At 47.5% G+C, this 21,222-nt stretch overlaps 1 protein-coding gene across 5 annotated transcripts in view; it reads right to left on the bottom strand.

Moving 5' to 3' along the window:
• Positions 1 to 17,924, bottom strand: part of LOC128325887 (C-type lectin domain family 4 member M-like) — a 56,543-nt gene extending 38,619 nt beyond the window's left edge. For 3 of the 5 annotated variants that reach the window (XM_053251741.1, XM_053251738.1, XM_053251740.1), the window contains exons 1-4: positions 17,839 to 17,924; positions 9,946 to 10,009; positions 5,795 to 5,848; positions 2,011 to 2,124 (exon numbers count right to left, since the gene is read on the bottom strand). In XM_053251741.1, coding sequence (XP_053107716.1) covers positions 2,011 to 2,124; positions 5,795 to 5,848; positions 9,946 to 9,961 — 184 coding nt within the window. In that variant the 5' untranslated portion in view covers positions 9,962 to 10,009; positions 17,839 to 17,924. Of the gene's footprint in view, positions 1 to 2,010; positions 2,125 to 5,794; positions 5,849 to 9,945; positions 10,010 to 17,838 lie in introns of those variants that run through there. The other 2 variants (XM_053251739.1, XM_053251742.1) reach the window with 2 other exon arrangements.
• Positions 17,925 to 21,222: the final 3,298 nt, after the last annotated feature.

Here is a 21,222-nt window from a genome sequence, read left to right as displayed (position 1 = left end):
CAGCAGGGAGCGCATCCCAAAATCTCAGGGCAGCAATCAAGAAGGCCCATCTCCATGTGGCCACCAGATGAGCTGGCAGTAACTGGAGACAGACTTCCTCAAGTGACCTTAGTGGGCGATGGGGCACATAACGATGAAGGCATTCTCTTAAATACCCAGGGCCTAAGTCATTTAGGGCTTTGTAAGTTATAACTAGCACTTTGTATTCTGCCCGGAAACCAACTGGCAGCCATTGTAGCCCACTCAGCAAGGGAGTAAAGTGGTCTCTCTGAGATGACACGGAGACCAACCTGGCTGCCGCATTCTGAACCAATTGAAGTTTCCAGACTACGTACAAAGGCAGCCCCACATAGAGTGCATTACAGTAGTCAAGCCTGGAGGTTACCAGCAGATGTACCACTGTTTTGAGGTCATTGATCTCGAGAAACGGATGCAGCTGACGTATCCTGTTCCCATGCATCATTTTAAGATCTGCTTAGCAATCTTTTTGATTTTAAGCACCTTCAGTCTGATTCCATCTTGGTTCAAGTGCAGCCCGTCCCTTTTGTACGGGCCTTGCTTGCCCTAAAATGTATCCCAGTGCCTAGCAAATTTAAACCCCTCCTCCCAGCACCAATGTCTCACCCATGCATTGAAACCCCTCAGCTCTGCTTGTCCCACTGTACCTGCACGTGGAACAGGTAGCATTTCCGAGAATGTTACCTTGGGGATTCTGGACTTCAATATGGTACCTCTCAGCCTAAATTTGGCTTCCAGGACCCCCCAACTACATTTCCCTAGATCATTGGTGCCGACGTGCACCACAACAGCTGTCTCCTCCCCAGCACTGCCTAAGAGCCTATCTAGACACTGTGTGATGTCTGCAACCTTCGCACCAGGCAGGCAAGTCACTGTGCGGTCAACACGCGTGCCACAAACCCATCTCTCTATACCTCTAATGATCAAATCACCCACTACAAGGAGACCCCCACTCCCCAGAGGAGTATCCCCTGTGCGAGAGGATATGGGCTCATCATCCATGGAAGGGGTCCCTTCTAAAGGAGCATCTCCCTCTTCCTCAGACCGATGTCCTCCTTGTCTGAGACCTTCATTCTCCCTAACAGCAGAGGTGCTGTCAGCCCTGGAGTGGGATGCCTCTACCACGTCCCTGAAGGACTCGTCTGCATGCCTCTCTGTCTCTCTGGGCTTCACCAGATCTGCCACCTTCGTCTGAAGAGAACAAATTTGCTCCCTGAGAGCCAGGAGCTCCTTGCACCGAGCACACACCCATGACTTCTGCCCATGGGGCAAATAGTCATACATGTGGCACTCTGTGCAATACACTGGGAAGTGCCCCCTCCCCTGCTGACTTTCTGTCTTCATAGTGGTTTTGTTGGCTGTTTACAGTATTTAGAGACAGTTTATTAGAAGGATAGGTCTCAGCGGTAATGGTCAGCTATTTAACGGTCCAAACAGCCTTTCCCAAGAATATGAGGAAGGGATTTGTACTTACATTCTCTTCTCCACCAGGCTCTTTGTGATCATAGGAGCTTGTTCCAGGCTGCCCTGCACACTTCCGGCTAAACCCCTGCAAACCTTCAACATCCTGTTTGCTACCCCTGTTGACTATGCTCTGTCCGCTATACTCTCGGGCCTTCACCTCTTATGTGAAGTAAAGTTGTTGTTGTTGTGGTGGTGTGTCCCCCTAATCTATGATGCCCTGTGTCAACACGTGCGGTAGAAATCTGACTTTAAAAAAGGAAGATTTCACACAGCAAGTGACAAGGAGTAGAGAATCAGGAAAGAGTATTCTGCAGGTTGTTCTATAATTGTGTTGGGCTGTTAAATCGCTAGGAAGTGTCGGTTCTATTGCTGTCAGTGGGAGAGAACCAAAGCTAAACATCAGTGGAAGGTAAAAGGAATTAACAGAAGATGGACTGTGCCTCTCTTTTGGAAAGAATTTTTCTCATTGAAGTGAAGCCAACCTATCTAATTCTGAAGGTTTTCCTTTGTTGGAAGAGTTGCACTTACACAAAATTAACATAACAATGCAGAGAAAAAATTCGAGCACCACCAGTGCTAAGCCCATGTATCGACCTCTGGTTGATTCTAAGAATTCTAGCACATAGTCCAGAGCCGAAGGTTCTTGAAAAGCAAAGGGAAAGAACATTCTGCATTAAGCATCATCAACCAAAGCCACACAATGCCCCAGGGAATGTGCTCCATGGCAATCTCTCTAGAAACAGCCAACATCCTTACTCTATCAGCCTGGACTCTTCCCTGCCAATGGCCTGTGAGCTGGGCTCATGCGAAGCTAAGCAGATGGAGGAAGCTAGGCAGAATAGACTGCAGGGGGAAGCCAATTATCTGCTATCCTTCCCTGCCCGGCCTCAAAAGGGGCTGGGGATAACATCACTCTGTTGGAAGAGTTATACAATCAGGGTAATGTGACTCTGTTGATTCCTTTGGATTTCTCGGAGGCTTTTAACACCAACAACCATAGTAGCCTTCTGGATCGCCTAAGGGGTTTAGCGGTAGGAGGCACTGCTTGGCAGTGGTTCTGCTCCTCTCTCTCAGATAGACTCCAGATGATGACTGGTTTTAAACTGCTTCCGGCTGTTTTATATTGTTTTGGTGTCTGATAGTTTTGCTGATTTTAACTGATTATATATATTTGTTTCATTTATTGTAAACTGCCCAGAGCTAACAGATGGGGCAGCATCTTTCTTTATATATATTTCTCTTAGGCATACCCATCGCTAATCCCATGCATGGCAGCTCTCACGAGAGTTCGCGAGCAGGGTTGTGCATTTTGTATTTTTTCTGTTTTGATTTGTACCAAATCCGAATCAACCCCATTTTGTATTTTGTCCGAAATTAAGCCTTCTGAATGACCTCAGTTTTGTTTCATATCTGAATTAATCCGAATGTGAATCCAAATTTATTCAGATTAAAAATGGGTCACATGGTCAAAAGAGTGGGTGGGGGTTGTAGTGCCCAATGAGAGGAAGCTACCACAAAAATTTCAAAGGAATTGGGCAAACTGCTGAATTTTGGTTAATTTTTGAAGTTTGTACATCCTTCAGATTTCCTCCATAGGGTATGATGGAGGTTTCAGGAAAAGTTTAGCTTTGTGTGGGGTGGGGGGAAGGGGTGGCCCAGAGTGGAGTGTGGTTGGTAGTAGTTCCCAGTTGGTGCAAGGAAGCTACCACAATTTTTTCAGAGGAATTTGGCAAAGGGCTGATTTTTAAAGAACTAATGAAGTTACGTGTCTTTCAGATTTTCCTTGTAGGGTATAATGGAGGTTTCTGCAATCCCATAACTCCACTTGAGGGGCACTGGGGTGGCCCAGTGGTGGTGGCAAGTGGTGGTGTAGTGCACATAGGGTGCCAACCACCCACATGGGTTGCCAACCCAGGAAGTAGAGTTTTGTTGTTCTAGAGTTGTTCTGAGAGTAGATTATCTAGTAGCATATGAGAATGGATTCATGGTTTTTCATTAAAAATCTCATTTGCTACCAGAGAATCTAAACTCAACACCTCAGAAACAACAAAGCCCAGTACCTCGATGGGTTAGCAATCCAGGGGGTTGGTCGGCACCCTCTGTGCACTACACCACCACTCGCTTCGGGCCATCCCAGTGCCCCCCAGGTGGAGTTATGGGGCTGCTGAAACCTCCATTATTCCCTATGGAGGAAAATCTTAAAGATGCACAAACCTCAAAAATTCCTAAGAAATCAGCCCTTTGCCCTATTTGTAATCTGGGTGCACCAGCCTTGGGGCACTGCCACCCAACCCACTGTTTTGCCCCTGAAGCCCCACATAAACAAGTTGAAAGAGTGAAGGAAATGATGAACAACAAGAACACTTAATTTTTTGGCACAGTTATTTGAGAATTTTGCAACGGGTGTGAGCCTGTCCCTGTGGCACTAGCACAGCAGCACAACCCATTTGTGGATTCAATCAATCTTTCAATAAAAACACTCCCTCCCCATGGAACAGTGACAAAAGGTCATTGGTGTAGTGGTTAGAGTGCTGGAATAGGACCGGGGAGATTCGAGTTCAAATCCTCATTCAGCCATGATTCTAGCTGGGTGACTCTGGGCCATTCACTTCTCTCAGCCTAACCTACTTCACAGGGATGTTGTGAGGAGAAACCTAAGTATGTAGTACACCGCTCTGGGCTCCTTGGAGGAAGAGCAGGATATAAAATGCAAAAAAATAAAGTAAAACTGCCTTGGTACTATGGAACAGCTTCAAATGTTCATTTAACTGAACTGGAGTGAACCATATACCAAACAAATCAGCCTACTGTTCAGAATTGTTGAGATTTATCATCACTGCATTTAAAAAAGTGCAAAACCATGGATCATGGTTACAAGAAAGAGAGAAGCAACTAAGATTCCTGGGGATGTCAATAGATTGACAGGTGTATTTCCCACCCCCCTCCTTTTGTCTCCTGTAGTCCCATGTGGATGACCTGTCCCTGCAATAGCAAAAGTTGTGAACCCCTGGCTTAGACATCATGTCCCACCAAATTACATTATGGCCTAAATTACACTAGACTGCTCAACTTGGGCATCAAAACTTAGACACTACTATAACTCATAAAAGTCAGAAGAAAAACAAAATTGCTCTTCAAAAGAGCCCTGAACAAGTCAAGAGATTCTTGCTAAACCTTTGGAAAGAAACACCTGTGTAATTTCAGAACTTTCTTAACCAGCTTCTCAAAAAGCTTCTCCACACAATTTATGCCATGGCTTTTAGCAAGAGCTTTGGAATTGCATTGAGCTCACAAAGATATTTGGGTATTGCTGTCTCAAAATGCTGTCTTCCAAATCCCTTTGCAAAATCAGTTTGCATTTCAATCACACTGAATACAACGCTTAACTACACTATTCATGCTCCACAGTTTTTGCATATCTTATCTTCTGCTAATCACTCAGTGCCTCAGCTGGAGTGGAGAGAGTCAGAAAAGTCAATTTGAATTGCCATGCTTTTCTGAAGAACAAAGCATTCTGTCCAAAACACAGTCATTTCGATTTGGAAACAAAAATCTCTGTTTTTCAATTCTTGATTTTGTTTTGGTTACAAAACCTCCAAAATTGCCATTTTGGGGCACAAAACGTTTTGTACCCAAATAAAAATGCACAAGCCTATTCATGAGCAGCTAGCAATGGAGACGGGCGGGAGGGAAGAAAATGGTGGTGGTAGCCGGCCGGCCGGCCAGCTGGCAGGGAAACAAAATGGCAGCCAGCAGCCAGTGGGCAGCCAGGAAGAAAGCAGTGGCGGGAGCAGAAGGCAGCTGGGCAGGGGAGGTAGCAGCTGGCAGGCAGTGGAAGCACAGGGGGAAAGGGTGGCAGAGGCTGGCTGGTGGGCGGGTGGTGGGTGAGAAATGGTAGTGGAGGCAGGCAGGGAAGAAGATGGGGCAGGGGGGGGTTTCAGCAGTGGTGAACTAGAGGTGCAGATGCTCTGTGCCTGGCCCAGCTAGTCAATACATAAATAAATAGCCTTAACCTGGCTTGCAAGTGCAGAGTCTGGATTAGGGGGACTACAGTTTGAGACTTGTGCTAGCCAACAAACAAAGCATATTTGCCAAAATCAGCATATGCCAGGGCCTGAGGCAGAGGGGAGATGCCAACCTTAGATCTTTGCTATTCTAGTGAATCTCAGGAGGACAGGACTAACTTTTATCCTCCCTCTGTTCCTCCCCATCATGATGGTCTCTAGTCCTTTCCTCTCTCTATATAAATTATCCCTCCTTGTGCATAATCCCTCCTCTGGGATAACCAGTTATGTGTGGGCAGCATACAGACCGTCCTCGTAGTCATCGTCGTCGTCGTCTACTACCACTTTGGCTGCGCTTGCCCCTGTAAAAGAACAGCATATATTCACTATACATCATTGAATCCATATAGAGCGAGAATCAATGAAATTTAACTGTATAAGACATCCATATAATGGAATGGTTCCTGAGTATCTCCCCAAATACGTTGGTTGGGGACATTAAAGTATATGTTCAACCCATACATCTATGAGAGTCAGGGAGTTTAATTCTGGCAGGATTGTGCCCATGATAAGAATAGGTAATGTTGGCTGACATGGTGCGCAGCCTATGGTCACCATGACAGCCCACCCTGGGGTTGAGTTGGAATTCAGAGCAAGCCCTGATGCTCTGAAGAAGAAGCATCTCCAGAGGAGTCTCCATTGTCATAAATGAGGAAACCTGCCCAAACACAGCTTCTGGAAATGCTGCTTCTTGGAAGTTCACAGAAGCCTCGGGGCAGACCACAGCAGCGATGCTAGGTTGTGCATCATGGCCACTGTTGTATCTTTTACTTACTTTTAAAACCTTTATTTATTTATTATTGATTTTTCTATTTAAACCGCTTTGAGAACTTTTGTTGAAAAGCAGTATACAAGTAGTAGCAGCATCAGCAGGAGTAGGAGTAGATCAAGAAACAGAAAAAGAAATACCCCTGCAAGCGTAATAAAATCCCTTTGGCTGCCTTTGCTTCTATAGAACAACAGCATATGTTGACTATAAATATTCCAGTTAATGGGCAGGTTCTCTCATGATCACAGGAATCATGGCTGAATGCTGGTTGGCATTGTTTTGTTTGTGGGAATCTGCTCCATGCTAGGAATCTCAGTTCTGTCCTGGGGCAAAAACCAGCATCAGTCATCCAGGATCCAAATTAGGTGGTGGAACTCAGGATGCTCACCTGTCCTGCCCCTCACTTGTCCTGCTTACCTGCATGCCACACACCCTCACCTGAGCATCCACCATGGACATCTTCACCTACAGTGGTTGTCAGACATAAATGCTCTAGCACCCCACCCACTCTCCATGACTTCCAAAGCTAAAGACCTTTGGCTATGGCCTACCTGGTAACACGCCACATCAAAATCACCTGCAACACCCACCTAAACCTGTCTCATAGCCCACACCTGCCTCTAAAAACTACAGCACCACATGCCACAGCAAGCAGCACATGTACAGCAATCACACCCTCCACTGACAGATGCCAGCAGGTACACCTGGCCATCCACGCCTCAGCAACCAGGTCTGCTAGGGGAAGCAGGGGGCAGGGGATGTGTGCATGATTATGCAACATGGGACTGGGGCTGTTGGGGCCAGGATGTGTTGGCTAGGTGGCTCCTTGCACTCTCTTCACCAAGGGTGTCCTTGGTCCAAGGTTCTCCCACTTTCCCCCTATGGTTTAACCATGTAAGTAAGTGACTGCAGTTTTTCAGATAGGAAGATATGGATAGGAGACAAGCAATTCATGTGACCAAGGATGGGATGGGGTGACATGAATTCATTGCTAAATGAATTCATTGCTCCACCCCTTGCTAACCCGGTCAAAAAGCAAAAGTGACAGAACAGTCCACCAGTTGCCTCAAGAGGGCTTCCAATGTCACAGAAGTTGGGTGGGGAGAAGATGTGCTGCTTCCCACCACCCCTGCTGGCATGTTTCTCCCCCCTCCCCCACCCCGGCACTGCCCATGACTGCCAAGTGCCAAAAAAAGCTTCCTTCACAGAGTTTCTCCCCCACCCCCTGACTTTGCTAGGGCCGGCACACTCCAGACAGAGTGAGTGGAGGTGAGGGAGAAAGAGGGGAGAGTCGTAGGACAGTCCATGCAAAGTGTGGTATGTATTGTACAGGTGAGTGAGAAGTACCTTATTCAGAATTTATTCTAAAAATAAAATTAAAAAGTCTCCAGCTTTCCCTGAGCATGTTCTGGTGTAAAACAAGTTGTTGTGGTAAGAACTAATCTGCCTACTTTCCTTTCATTATCCCTACAACTGGACTAAATGTGGTTCACATTGGTTAGGTTGTCCACAAGTTAGACCCCTTGCGCCTCCAACTTTCATGCATCCGCCATCTTGGATTGGGGTGGATGACATCATCACAAACTACGCCATTGAGGTGTCCCTGTGTGTCACTCACTACAACTGTAACTAAGTTGGTTCAAATTAGCTAGACAGTCCACGTTAGGCCACTTGAGCCTCAAACATTCACTCACCCACCATCTTGAATTGGGGTGGATGACATCATCACAAACTACAGCATTGAGGCATCACTATGCGTCCCTACAGCTGTAGCTAATTTGGTTCAGATCAGACATTTAAAGACTCTCCCTTCTCGGTGTTGGCAATGCTGTTCCTGCTGCCTGGCCCTTCTCATGAGTAAGCCTAGGGAGCACAAATGTCCCCAAAGGGGAAGGCGCTGGGGCCCCCTTCCCCCATTTTTTGGTGCAAAAAATAGAAATCATTTGTCCAAGAATCCTTTGTTGGTGCTGCCTTTTAAACCTGACACCAGGAACCCTACCCTCCCCCAGCAAATGTTCCCATCCCAGTGCTGTGGGGTGCACTGCCTACGTTGCCACCTGGAGTGTTTGTGCTTGTGAACATACATCATTGTCACTTGATTCTCAGGGAGCAAAGCAATTACTGCCCGCCCTGCCATCCTCTCCCCTTTGGTGATGGGGGGAGCAAGAGACAGAGTGGGGAGAGGGAACGCCCCCTGCTAATTTCCCGCTTGATAGGCTGACAGGTTTGGGATGTCACGTGGTGGCATCCCTGCTGTCGGGCTACTACATAGCTGCATTGGACACAGGAGGGGCGAGGCTGGTGCTCGGAGAAGCGACCGGCATGGAGAGGGCGCAATCCCAGGCAGGTCTGTGCTGCCATCTTTATGATTGCAGTTCCCCAAACCTCACAGAATCGCATTTATGGTGCCATCTGCATTCAGTCATAATGCTTCGACTGCCAAGCCTCTAGTCTGGGCAGCAAACCTCACTGTAAACCTAAGGTTAAAATTGGAGTTTGGCGAGGCAAACCACAAGTTGCTTTCAGTTGAAGACCATGGTCAGAAATAATGGAGTTCCAACCTCTACCCCATTTAACTTGTTCCACATTACCTCCGAATTCGACCAAAGTCTTGCTAAGTTCTGGGCTCTTTTTCACGGATATGGTTCTGTGCACTGAGTAGCGATGGATTAGAAGACTCCCAACGTTGCTCCCAGCTTTAAAGTTCTATGATTCCATGATTTAATTATCACATGGCGAAAGTAGCTCCCACAGGACAAAAGCTAGTCAGTTAGCTTTTTTAGACAAAAGCTAGTCAGTTTCAAAACAGGCACAAGAAGCCAATGCAGCTAAGTAAAAACTGGTGCTCCTTTCTTTTCTCTGCTGGTGTCCACTGTGAGACTGATAGGAGTACTTGGGCTTCAGCTGCCATTTCCACACTCACCTTGCTAAGGCTCTCCCCAGCTAGCTCCCTGCTGCCTTCTCCCTTGGTGCCTCCCCCAACTGCGACTCTCTCCTCCTCCCTTCCTTCCCTGAAGGGGCAGATATCGAGCCTCAATCAACAAATCCCCCATCCCATGGGAGCATACGAACAGCCCTGTTGGATCAGGCCCAAAGCCTATCTAAACCAACATCCTCTTTCACACCGTGACCCACCAGATGTCCCTGAGAAGCCCACAGGCAAGAGCTGAGGGCATGCCCTCTCTCCTATTGTGACTCCTCTGTAAGAATTCTGTATTCAGAAGCATCGTGCCTCTGAGGCTGGAGGTGGCCTGTAGCCCTCAGACTAGTAGTCTTTGATAAACCTGACCTCCATGAATTTGTCTAAGCCCGCTTTAAAGCCATTCAAACTAGAAGTTATCAACACATTCTGTGGCTGTGTGAAAAAGTACTTCCTCTTGTCGGTCCTAAATTTCCTGATGTTCAGTTTCATGGGGTGATACCTGTTTCTAGTACTGTGAGAGAGGGAGAAAAAAATTTCTCTGTCCACTCTCTCTACTCCAGGAATGATTGTATAGGTCTCTAACATGTCTCCTTGCACCATATTTTTGTATAAGGTCATTATAAAATTCCCGTTTGAAGGTGTAAAAATCTGAACCCTGTCCTCATGTCTTCTTCATGTCACAGAAAAAGATAGAGGAGGTAACTTACCAACTTTTGGTGCCATTTTATCTGCTTATTCTGTCAGGCAGCTGTGACCATTCTTCCATTCTCTCTGTGGAAGCATATAGCAGAGTGGACAATATTAACAAGTCACGTATCTTAAAGGAAATAGCAGGCACTCTGTCAAGAACAGGGTCGGAGAAGCCTCCTACACTAATTCAAGAGCAGCGCACACTCCCAATATTGGATCATCTGCCCATTAAAAACGTGTTCGGAGGCACCATCCATGATTGTGCGCTGGGCATAGCTGCTGGGTTGAAGGGAAAGCCCTCTGGCCTGGCTGCGGCTTAGCACACGATCACAGAGAACACATTTCCCAACTAGGGAAGCAGGTTCTCCTCCTCTATTCTGGCCTGTAATTTCCCGGATTACCCCTGGATCCCTTTTTGAAAATTGGTGTTACATTTGCTACTTTACAGTCCTCCGGTACAGAGCCTGATTGCAGGGATAAGTCATATATTTTAGCAAGGAGGCCAGCAATTTCATATTTGAGTTCTTTGAGGACTCTTGGATGGATGCCATCCAGCCCTGGTGATTTGTTAACTTTCAGTTTTTCTAGACAGTTTAGAACATCTTCTCTTGTCACTGCAATCTGACTCAGTTCTTTAGCCTCCATCCCCAAAAAGCCTGGTTCAGGAACAGGTATATGCTCAGTATCCTCTGCCATGAAGATGGATACAAAGAACTGCTTTGGAAGCCTGCAGTTGGAAGGCTACTCTGGGAAGTTGGAAGGCCACTCTGGGAAGAGCAGACACAGCTGAGAAGGTGAGCAAACCTTTCTAAACATCTAGCCTTTCCCCCTTCAAACAAACTAACTGGAAGAGGGGAGTTTTGCAGGGGCTGTTTCTCTTTAAGGGGTAGGGGTGTGTGTGTGTGTGTGTGTGTGTGTGTGTGTGTGTGTGACTTGTTAGGGTTAAGATATCACAGGACTAGGAGTTCTTAGGGCTACCTGACTGCAGTGTTTTCTTAGTGGCTGCCTGGAGGGGGTGGAGTCAGCTAGGGCTGCGAGAGGCCCCACATTCCTTTCCTTTGACTTACATCCTGTGTGACAGTTGGAAGGCTACTCTACATATGACATGAAGGCCTGAGAGCATAGCGAATAGAGCACAGCCAGCAGGGATAGCAAACATGATGTAGGAGTTTTGCAGAAGTTTAGCGGGAAGTGTGCAGGGGAGCCTGGAACAAGCCCCCGCGATCACAAGGATCACAAGGAGCCTGGTGGAGAAGAGAACGTAAGTACATATCCCTCCCTCATATCCCTCATATTCTTGGGAAAGGCTGTTTGCACAGTTAAATAGTTGACCATTACAGCTGAGACCTATCCTAATAAATTATCTAATAAATGGACAATAAGCTCCCTAAATACTGTAAACAGCAAAAAAAAAAAAAAAACAGTATGAAGATAGAAGGTCAGCAGGGGAAGGGGCACTTCCCAGTGTATTGCACAGAGTGCCACATGTATGGCTATTTGCCCCATGGGCAGAAGTCATGGGTGTGTGCTCGGTGCAAGGAGCTCCTGACTTTCAGGGAACAAATCCGTTCCCTTGAGACCAAGGTGGCGGATCTGGAGAAGCTCAGAGAGACAGAGGCATGTGGACAAGACCTTCAGGGATCTGATAGAGGCATCCCACTCCAGGGCTCGTAGCTCCTCTGCTGTCAGGGAGAATGAAGGTCTTGGGCGAGGAGGACATCGGTCTGAGGGAAATGCTCCTTTAGAAGGGACCCTTTCCGTGGATGATGAGCCCATATCCTCTTGCACAGGGGATACTGAGCCATTTTGGAAGGGCGGTATATAAATCAAATCAATAAATAAAATACTCCTCTGAGGGGTGCGGGCCTCCTTGTAGTTGGTGATACGATCATTAGAGGGATAGAGAGATGGGTTTGTGACCCGCGTGTTGACCGCACGGTGACTTGCCTGCCTGGTGCAAAGGTTGGTGCGAAGGTTGCGGACATTACACAGCATCTAGACAGGCTCCTAGGCAGTGCTGGGGAGGAGACAGCTGTTGTAGTGCACATCGGCACCAACGATGTGGGGAAATGCAGTCTGGAGTTCCTGGAAGCCACATTTAGGCTGATAGGTAGCATTTTGAAATCCAGGACCCCCAAGGTAGCATTCTCAGAAATGCTACCTGTTCCATGCGCAGGTACAGTGAGACAGGCAGAGCTGAGTGGTTTCAATGTGTGGATGATACGTTGGTGCCGGGAGGAGGGGATGAGATTTGTTAGGCACTGGGACACATTTTGGGGCAAGCAAGGACTGTACAAAAGGGACGGGCTGCACTTGAACCAAGATGGAACCAGACTGCTTGCGCTTAAAATTAAAAAGGTTGCAGAGCAGCTTTTAAAATGACACCTGGGGAACAGCTGATAGGAGCTGGGCAGTATCCCGTTTGGCAAAAGCCATCCTTTAAAGTGTGAGGCTGCAAAGAATTCAGATAAAACAGAAGGGGACAGAGCAGAACCGCATAAAGAGCAGACGGGAGCCTGTGCCAGCAGATCAAAGAGTCAAAAGAAAAGCATACATCAGGGGAGAGATTCAGTGTATAGGTGCTTATATGCCAATGCCAGAAGCCTCCGAGCCAAGATGGGTGAGCTGGAGTGCTTGGTTGCTAATGCAGAAAGAGATATAGTGGGCATAACAGAAACATGGTGGAACAGTGAGATCCGGTGGGACACTGTTATCCCTGGGTATAAACTCTATAGAAAGGACAGGGAGGGGCGCCTTGGAGGTGGAGTAGCACTGTATGTTAAAGAAGGGATAGAATCTAACAAGCTAGAAAACCTAGGTGGACTGCAGTCCTCCACAGAAACCCTGTGGGTGACTATACCAGGCGGGAAAGGGAACGTGCTACTTGGGACGTGCTATCGCCCTCCAGATCATAATGCCGACAGTGACTGGGAGTTGCAGGAGGAAATCAGGGAAGCGTCAAGGAGAGGCCAGGCTGTAATTATGGGTGATTTCAATTACCCACACATAGATTGGGTAAATTCACATTCAAGTCAGGACAAAGAGGTCAAATTTCTAGATACTCTAAATGACTGTGCCCTAGAACAGTTGGTCATGGAACCAACCAGAGAGAAGGTGACCTTGGATCTAATTCTGAGTGACACCCAGGACCTGGTGCGTGATGTCAGTGTCATCAACCCTTTAGGGAACAGTGACCACAGTGCCATCAAATTCAGCATACATGCGGGGAGAGAATCACCAAGGATGTCTAACACGGACCTTTTGAATTTCAGAAGAGGAAACTTCTCCAAAATCAGGAGTATGGTGAAAAGAAAGCTGAGGGGAAAATCAGGAGAATCACCTCGCTCCAGAGTGCATGGAGTTTACTCAAAACCACAATACTAGAAGCCCATTTAGATTGTATACCCAAAAGGAGGAAAGGTACCACTAAGTCCAGGAGGATGCCAGCATGGCTAACGGGTACCATCAAGGAAGCCATAAAAGGGAAGAAGACTTCCTTCCGAAATTGGAAGGCCTGTCCAAACGAAGAGAACAGAAAGGAACACAAACTCTAGCAAAAGAAATGCAAGGTGACAATAAGGAAGGCAAAAAGAGAGTTTAAGGAACATTTAGCCGAATGTATCAAGGGGAATAACAAAAACTTCTTTAAGTACATCAGAAGCAGGAAACCTGTCAGTGAGGCAGTTGGACCATTAGACAAAGAGGGAGTAAAAGGAATTATTAAGGAGGATATGGAGCTTGCAGAGAAGCTGAATGAGTTCTTTGCATCTGTCTTCATGGCAGAGGATACTGAGCATATACCTTTTCCTGAACCTGGCTTTTTAGGGATGGAGGCTAGAAAGCTGAGTCAGATAGAAGTGACAAGGGATGATGTTCTAAACTGTCTGGAAAAAATGAAAGCTAACAAATCACCAGGGCTGGATGGCATCCATCCATGAGTCCTCAAAGAACTCAAATGTGAAATTGCCAACCTCCTTGCTAAAATATTTAACTTATCCCTGAAATCGGGCTCTGTACCAGAGGACTGGAGAGTAGCAAATGTAACACCGGTTTTCAAAAAGGGATCCAGGGGTGATCTGGGAAATTACAGGCCGGTTAGCCTAACATCCGTTCCAGGCAAATTGATGGAAAGCATCCTCAAGGATAAAATTGTAACGCACCTAGAAGAACAGGCCCTGCTGGGAGTGAGCTAGCATGGCTTCCGCAAAGGTAAATCTTGCCTCACCAATCTTTTGGACTTTTTTGAGAGTGTCAACGAATGTGTGGATCAAGGTGATCCAGTTGACATAGTCTACCTGGACGTCCAAAAAGCTTTTGACAAAGTTCCTCATCAAAGACTCCTGAGGAAACTTAGCGGTCATGCGATAAGGGGATAAGTACATGTGTGGATTGCTATCTGGTTGAAAGACAGGAAACAGAAGGTAGGTATAAATGGAGAGGTTTCACAATGGAGGGAAGTCAGAAGTGGGGTCCCCCAGGGATCTGTACTGGGGCCTGTGCTTATTAATTTATTCATAAATGATCTAGAAGCAGGGGTGAGCAGCGATGTGGCCAAATTTGCAGATGATACCAAACTCTTCTGGGTAGTGAAATCCAAAACGGATTGTGAGGCGCTCCAAAAAGATCTCTCCAAACTGGGGGAGTGGGTAACAAAATGGCAAATGTGGTTCAATGTTAGCAAGTGTAAAGTGATGCACATTGGGACAAAAAACCCCAACTTCAAGTATATGCTGATGGGGTCCGAGCTGTCGGTGATGGACCAGGAGAGGGATCTTGGGGTTGTGATGGACAGCTCGTTGAAAGTGTCGACTCAATGTGCTGCAGCTGTAAAAAGGCAAATTCAGTGCTAGGGATCATTAGAAAGGGGATTGAAAATAAAACGGCTAACATTATAATGCCATTATACAAAACGATGGTGCGACCACACTTGGAGTACTGCGTACAATTCTGGTCACCAGATCTTAAAAAGGACATTGTTGAACTGGAGAAGGTACAGAAGAGGACAACCAAGATGATCAGGGGCCTCGAGCACCTTTCTTATGAGGCAAGACTACAACACCTGGGGCTTTTTAGTTTAGAAAAAAGACGACTGCGGGGAGACATGATAGAGGTCTATAAAATCATGCATGGTGTGGAGAAAGTGGAGAGAAAGAAATTATTTCCCCTCTCACATAACACTAGAACCAGGTCACTCCATGAAATTGATTGCCAGGAGGTCTAGGACCAACAAACGGAAGTACTTTTTCACACAACACGTGATCCACTTGTGTGGAACTCTCTGCCACAGGATGTGGTGACAGCCAACAACCTGGATGGCTTTAAGAGGGGTTTGGATGACTTCATGGAGGAGAGGTCTATCAATGGCTACTAGTCGGAGGGCTGTGGGCCACCTCCAGCCACAAAGGCAGGAAGCCTCTGAGTACCAGTTGCAGGGGAGTAAAGGCAGGAGAGAGGGCATGCCCTCAACTCCTGTCTGTGGCTTCCAGTGGCATCTGGTGGGCCACTGTGTGAAACAGGATGCTGGACTAGATGGGCCTTGGGCCTGATCCAGCAGGGCTGTTCTTATGTTCTTATGCTTCTCTGCAAGCTCCATATCCTCCTTAATAATTCCTTTCACTCCCTCATTGTCTAATGGTCTGGAGCGAAGTGCGTTCTGGAGCGAAGTGACGCTCCTGATTTTCCCTTTCAGCTTTCTTTTCACCATACTCCTCATTTTGGAGAAGTTTCCTCTTCTGAAATTCAAAGAGCTGGGTCTCACGAACAGTGAGACCAGGTTTGTGAGAATAAATGGGGAGAGCGAGCAAAGCCCGCTCTCCCCGCACACAAGCAGGGCAGGAGCCCTGGGCGGCCAGATAGGCTGCCCACATGATTGCCAGCTCCGTGACGGAGCCGCAGGGAGTTGGGGAGTTCGGGGGCTGCATGGCCCCTAGAAACTCCAGTATGCCCTGTACGAGTGCACAGGGCATACTGGGGAGACCCCTGAGCTGAGAGGCTGTGCTCACTCCACAAACCCAGTTTTATGCGCGGGCTACTTGAGCGGGTTACCCACTGAAGAACCACCGGGCTCACAGCCGATCAGTGAGACCCGGTTTGTCAGAGTGAATGGGGAGAGCGGGGGGAGCCTATCCAGCCACCCACATGATTGCAGGCTCCGTCACGGAGCCAGCCGGGACTGGGGAGTTCGGGGGCCGCGCTATGTGTGGGTAATGGAAGTCACCCTTTATTATAGCCCTGCCTCTCCTTGATGCCTCCCTGATTTCCTCCTGCAATTCCCAGTCACTGAGCCAGCGTGGTGTAGTGGTTAGAGTGCTAGACTAGGACAGGAGAGACCCGAGTTCAAATCCCCACTCAGCCACGATACTAGCTGGGTGACTCTGGGCCAGTCACTTCTCTCTCAGCCTAACCTACTTCACAGGGTGGTTGTGAAAAAGAAACTCAAGTATGTAGTCCACCGCTCTGGGCTCCTTGGATGAAGAGTGAGATAAATGTAATAATAATAATAATAATAATAATAATAATAATTTGGAGGGCAATAGCACGTCCCCAGTAGCACTTTTCCTTTCAGGCCTTGTATTGTCACCCACAGGGTTTCTGTGGAGGACTCCAGTCCACCTAGGTTTTCTAGCTTGGTAGATTCTATCCCTTCTTTAATATACAGTGCTACTCCACCTCCAAGGTGCCCCTCCCTGTCCTTTCTATAGAGTTGATATCCAGGGAGAACTGTGTCCCACCGGTTCTCACAGTTCCACCATGTTTCTGTTATGCCCACTATATCTATTTCTGCGTTAGCAACCAAGCACTCCAGCTCACCCATCTTGGCTCGGAGACTTCTGGCATTGGTATATAAACACCTATTCACTGAATCTCTTCCCTGGTGTCTGCTCTCATTCTTTTGACTCTTTGACTGGCTGACACAGGCTTCTGTCTGCTTTTTATGTGTTTCTGCTCTGTCCCCTTCTGTTTTATCTGAATCCTCTGCACCCTTGCACTGTAAAGGATGGCATCTGCCGAACCAGATACTGCCCAGCTCCCATCAGCCATTCCCTAGGTGTCATTTTAAAAGCTGTTTAGCAACCTTCAAGTGCAGCCCGTCCCTTTTGTACAGGCCTTGCTTGCCCCAAAGTGTATCCCAGTGCCTAACAAGTCTACACCCCTCCTCCCAGCACCAACATCTCATCCATGCACTGAAACTCCTCAGCTCTTTCTGTCTCACTGTACCTGCACTGTACCCTCTTCCTGTACCCACGCTGTACCCACTTTACCCTCTTCCTCCCTCTTGAAAATTTTCTGCCCTGGGGCATCTGGACATTACTACAAGATATCGGCCTGTCTGTCAGTACACACATGATATATCAAACCAATAAGCAACTTGAAATTAGAGATCACCAAAGAAAGCTGATACGCAAGGAAATTAAATAAATTAGTTAAGGAGCGGGCTCTGCTGCGGATGCCTACAAGGAGGGAGGCTCGGCTGTCGTGCACGCAGGACAGGGCCTTCTCTGTGGCTGCCCCCAGACTCTGGAATGCTCTCCCGGTGACTATTCGCTCCTGGGTCTCCATCACAGCTTTTAGAAAGCATGTTAACTCCTGGCTTTTTACCCAGGCTTTTATATGATTGTCTCTGCTGCTGCTCTTTGTATTTTGTGCTGCTTTTATTGTATTTTGTGCTGTTTAAAATTTTAAATCAGATTTGTTTTATATTTTTAGCTCAATATTTTAACTGGGTCTTTTTTACAATCTTATTTTTAAATTCTGCTGTAAACTGCCTTGGGATTGTTTTAATGAAAGGCGGTATATAAATTTAACAATAAATAAAATAATACATTAGTAAATAAGTAAATGAGAAATATTAATACAATAAAGCAAATCAAATACATGATAAGGAACAGAGTTATCCAAGTAATGCTTACATGTTAAAGCTGTGTTTTTTCTTGGGGCTGCTTCCTTCATCTGTTTTACCTGCCTTTCACTTTGATGTAGCACAGCTTAGAACTCTTCCCATTGTGATATCATGCTCCTTGACTGGTTGCCTGCCCTGGCCAATCAGCTTTCTGTATTAGCCGAGGAAATACAGGCACAGAAGTGCCTGTGTATCAGGGCTGCACAACGTTGCCCTTCTGCAAACAGCGCCTCCCTCTGTGATTTGGAACTGTGGGATCACAGCTTCCATCTTGGAATACCTGAGCTCACAGGATCGTGAACTCTGCACATGCTCATAGGTGGCAAGGCTTGCAAGTGGCCGCTTAGCATAAACAAGACATGGGGCAACACTACACCGAGGTCAAAACAACAAGGAATGAAAGGGAGTCACCCCCAGGAAAAACCTCTCTTTGTCTCTCTGTCAAAGAGAAGGAAGCCATGAAAATAGACCCCAGGTTGAAAACATTTACTCAGGGGGAATAGCCTCCTGCAAGAGAGGACTCTCCTCGGCTGTAACTCAAATAAGTGTGGCACATCCCCTCCCTTCCGCCAACAACCTAATGAGCTGGCGAGAGCCAAGGAAGCAAAGAAGAGTTAAGAAAACCGAAACCCTATCTCCCCACCTGTGGGAGACATCCTGGTCCTTAAGCTTAAGGTCCCCCATTCAAACCTGTACCTACACTTCGCCCAAGCCATTTTTCCAGCCTTTTGTTCCTGAGGTTTACACCCAAGTTCACTAGTCCATGCAGCTTTGAACTTCTTTGTCCCACATGCGTTCCACCCCCTCCAGTACAGGAGCGTGATTTATGCATTGCCCCGGGCATGTTTTGGTGTGCTACCCTTGCTAACTGAACAGAGGCACCTTTTAAAGTGGTGATTCCCCTTTTTTAAAAGCAGGGGAGAGCAACTGGCCCTCTCCATCCCCAGCACAGCATCCCTCCAGTGGCTGGCTGTGGCTGGTGTCTGTCTTATGTTTCGTCTTTAGATTGTGAGTCCTTTGGGGACAGGGAGCCATGATCTACCTACCTACCTACCTACCTACCTACCTACCTATTTTGGGAACTTTTGTGGAAATTGGTATATAAATATTTGTTGTAGTAGTAGTACTGTACAAGTACTCCTGCTCCAGCCACATGGCCTCAGAATCTCTATTAGAACTAGAACCTGCATTGGAATCAGACTCAGGGTCTGCCTGGATTTACACCAGTCAGGTTCTCAAGAGTGGCAGTTCTACGCCAATTGCTGCTGCTGCTTCTTCCTTCTTCATTCTGTGGACTGCCCTACTCATGAATGAGCTTTAGGGAGCAAACATCCCTTCCCCACCCTTTCTTTGTGAAAAAAGAACTCGGCTGCTCTGGGATCCCTTCTGGGGATCTGCCTTCCATACCCTGCTGAAAGCACCCCTACACAAACCATTTGCATGGATGGTGTGGGCAGCGTGCTGCAGAGCGGACCCTTCCAGCTGTTTGAAACTCCCGGCCAGCTTCGGTGTTGTGCCATATGGAGATCTGGAGCTGCAATGATTCCTTGGAGTGGAGAGCCCCAAGTTCCAGCCACTCCGGGAAGGCAGCTTTGCCCATTGGGGGCAGCGGTTATGGTACACACCTCCACATTGGTGGGTGGGTTGGGTGCAGAGTTTGACAGCAGCTTGGTGGTGGCCACAGAGGCCAGGAAAGCACTTGCCCAAGTGCCCATCTCGGAGCTTTCCTGCATGGAGCATCCTCCCTCACTTCCCTTAGTCTGCCACTCTTGTGAGAGAGTGGTCCGTAGAGTAATGGGCAGGTGTTTCAGCCAACATGAGTACCAACTTGTGTGGTACTCATCATTCATCGAGAGCACCACTTCATGCAATGGGAGTACCATCTCATACATTTGGCATTCGTGCCCAAGAGATGGTTCTTCTCATGAGTAAGTCTTAGGGAGCAAACATCCCCCCTGGGGAAGGAGCTGAGCCCCCCCCCCTTTCCCACCCTTCATGTGTGAAGAATAGAACTTGGCTGCTCCAGCTTCCCTGCTTGAGTCTGCCTTTGAGCTTCCCACTCCCCGTTCTGTGATGGGCTGCCCTGCATGTGCTTCCACTTGTGCTTGTGGACATCCATGACTGTTGCCCCTGAGTGGCTGAGCAGATTGACATGCTGGCCAGTCTGGGAGGGGGCGTGTTGGTGTCCCTGGTGTCTCTGGCAACTCCATAGCAGCACAACTAACAGGAGAGGCATGGCCTTTTTCCGAGCAGCTGCCAGAGGGAAGTGCTGAAAGCATGGAGCAGCCGCGTCCGCAGGTGGGTCTGCACCACCGCCTCTATGACTGGAGTTAGGAAATGGGCAATTCCCTGTGGTTATGGAAGAGTCTGCCTTCAGGCACAACGGCTCAGCAGCTGTCATGAATCTGTTAGCTCGCCTAACCCAACAGGATTTTACAACCCCCTTCAGCACTCCCCCTGAGAGTAACCAGAAAGCAGCAGCAAAACCAAATGAAGGAAAATAAAAGCAATTAGTCAATGGATTAAGTCCCCTGAACTGAAACTAGGTACCCCCCTTTAATACTAACTGAATAATAAGTGGAAGGAAAAGACAAAGCAAGGAATGAAACAAGCGAAGAACACAGAACAAGGAATTAAGGGAACAATGCAGGAAAGTACAGACAAGGCAAACTGGGACACAGAAATGGTTGAAATTCAAGAGCACACTATCTGCAGCCAACCAAGTTGCAAACAGCATCAGAGCAATTTGGCTTTCTTTCTTGGGATCTCTTACACCTGCGTGACTCCCACTGAGCCTGCCTCTTGAGATGTCATCTCAAGACAGGTGAAATCCCAGGCTCTTCCCCATCAGAGATCATGTCTGGCAGCTGTTGCAAATCCTCAGCTCCAGAGTCTGGTTTCTCTGTCAAATCCTGTGGCTGTGCCTCTAAGCCCTCACTAGCTGGTAAGTCGTCCTGCTCTGACTCTTCTGAGTAAGAAGTCTGAGCCATGACACCAGCAAAGCCACAGTTGTTGGCAGTGAACCTTAAGGAAAAACTCAGGTCCCAGTTGGAGCTTGTCGGGGAGAACCGGAGTTAACTTTAGACCCTTAACAGCAGTTTTGCACGTTTGGGCATACTGCAGTTACAAACTTTCGCAGCTCTAACTGTAGTTACAGTGTATGTGTGAAATGGGCCAGAGAAACATAAACAGAACTGCCATGAACCAGAGGCAGCTGCACCTTGTTTGGTGCTCCCCCCCGCCCGCCACCCCCTGGCTGGGGCCTGTTAGGACGAGCCACTACTGTTTGGATTTGATGTTCAGAGCTTATAATTAGTTGGTTTCCTTTTCTTCCCCTCTATTGGGGGAAAAAAAAAGTCTCAGACATGGTGGAAGGACACGATGCAGATGGTTG

The sequence above is a fragment of the Hemicordylus capensis genome, chromosome 5 (assembly GCF_027244095.1).
Source record: "Hemicordylus capensis ecotype Gifberg chromosome 5, rHemCap1.1.pri, whole genome shotgun sequence".
Taxonomy (NCBI): domain Eukaryota; kingdom Metazoa; phylum Chordata; class Lepidosauria; order Squamata; family Cordylidae; genus Hemicordylus; species Hemicordylus capensis.
Note: the sequence above shows the minus strand (reverse complement) of the source record. Positions and strands in the feature narration are given on the sequence as shown.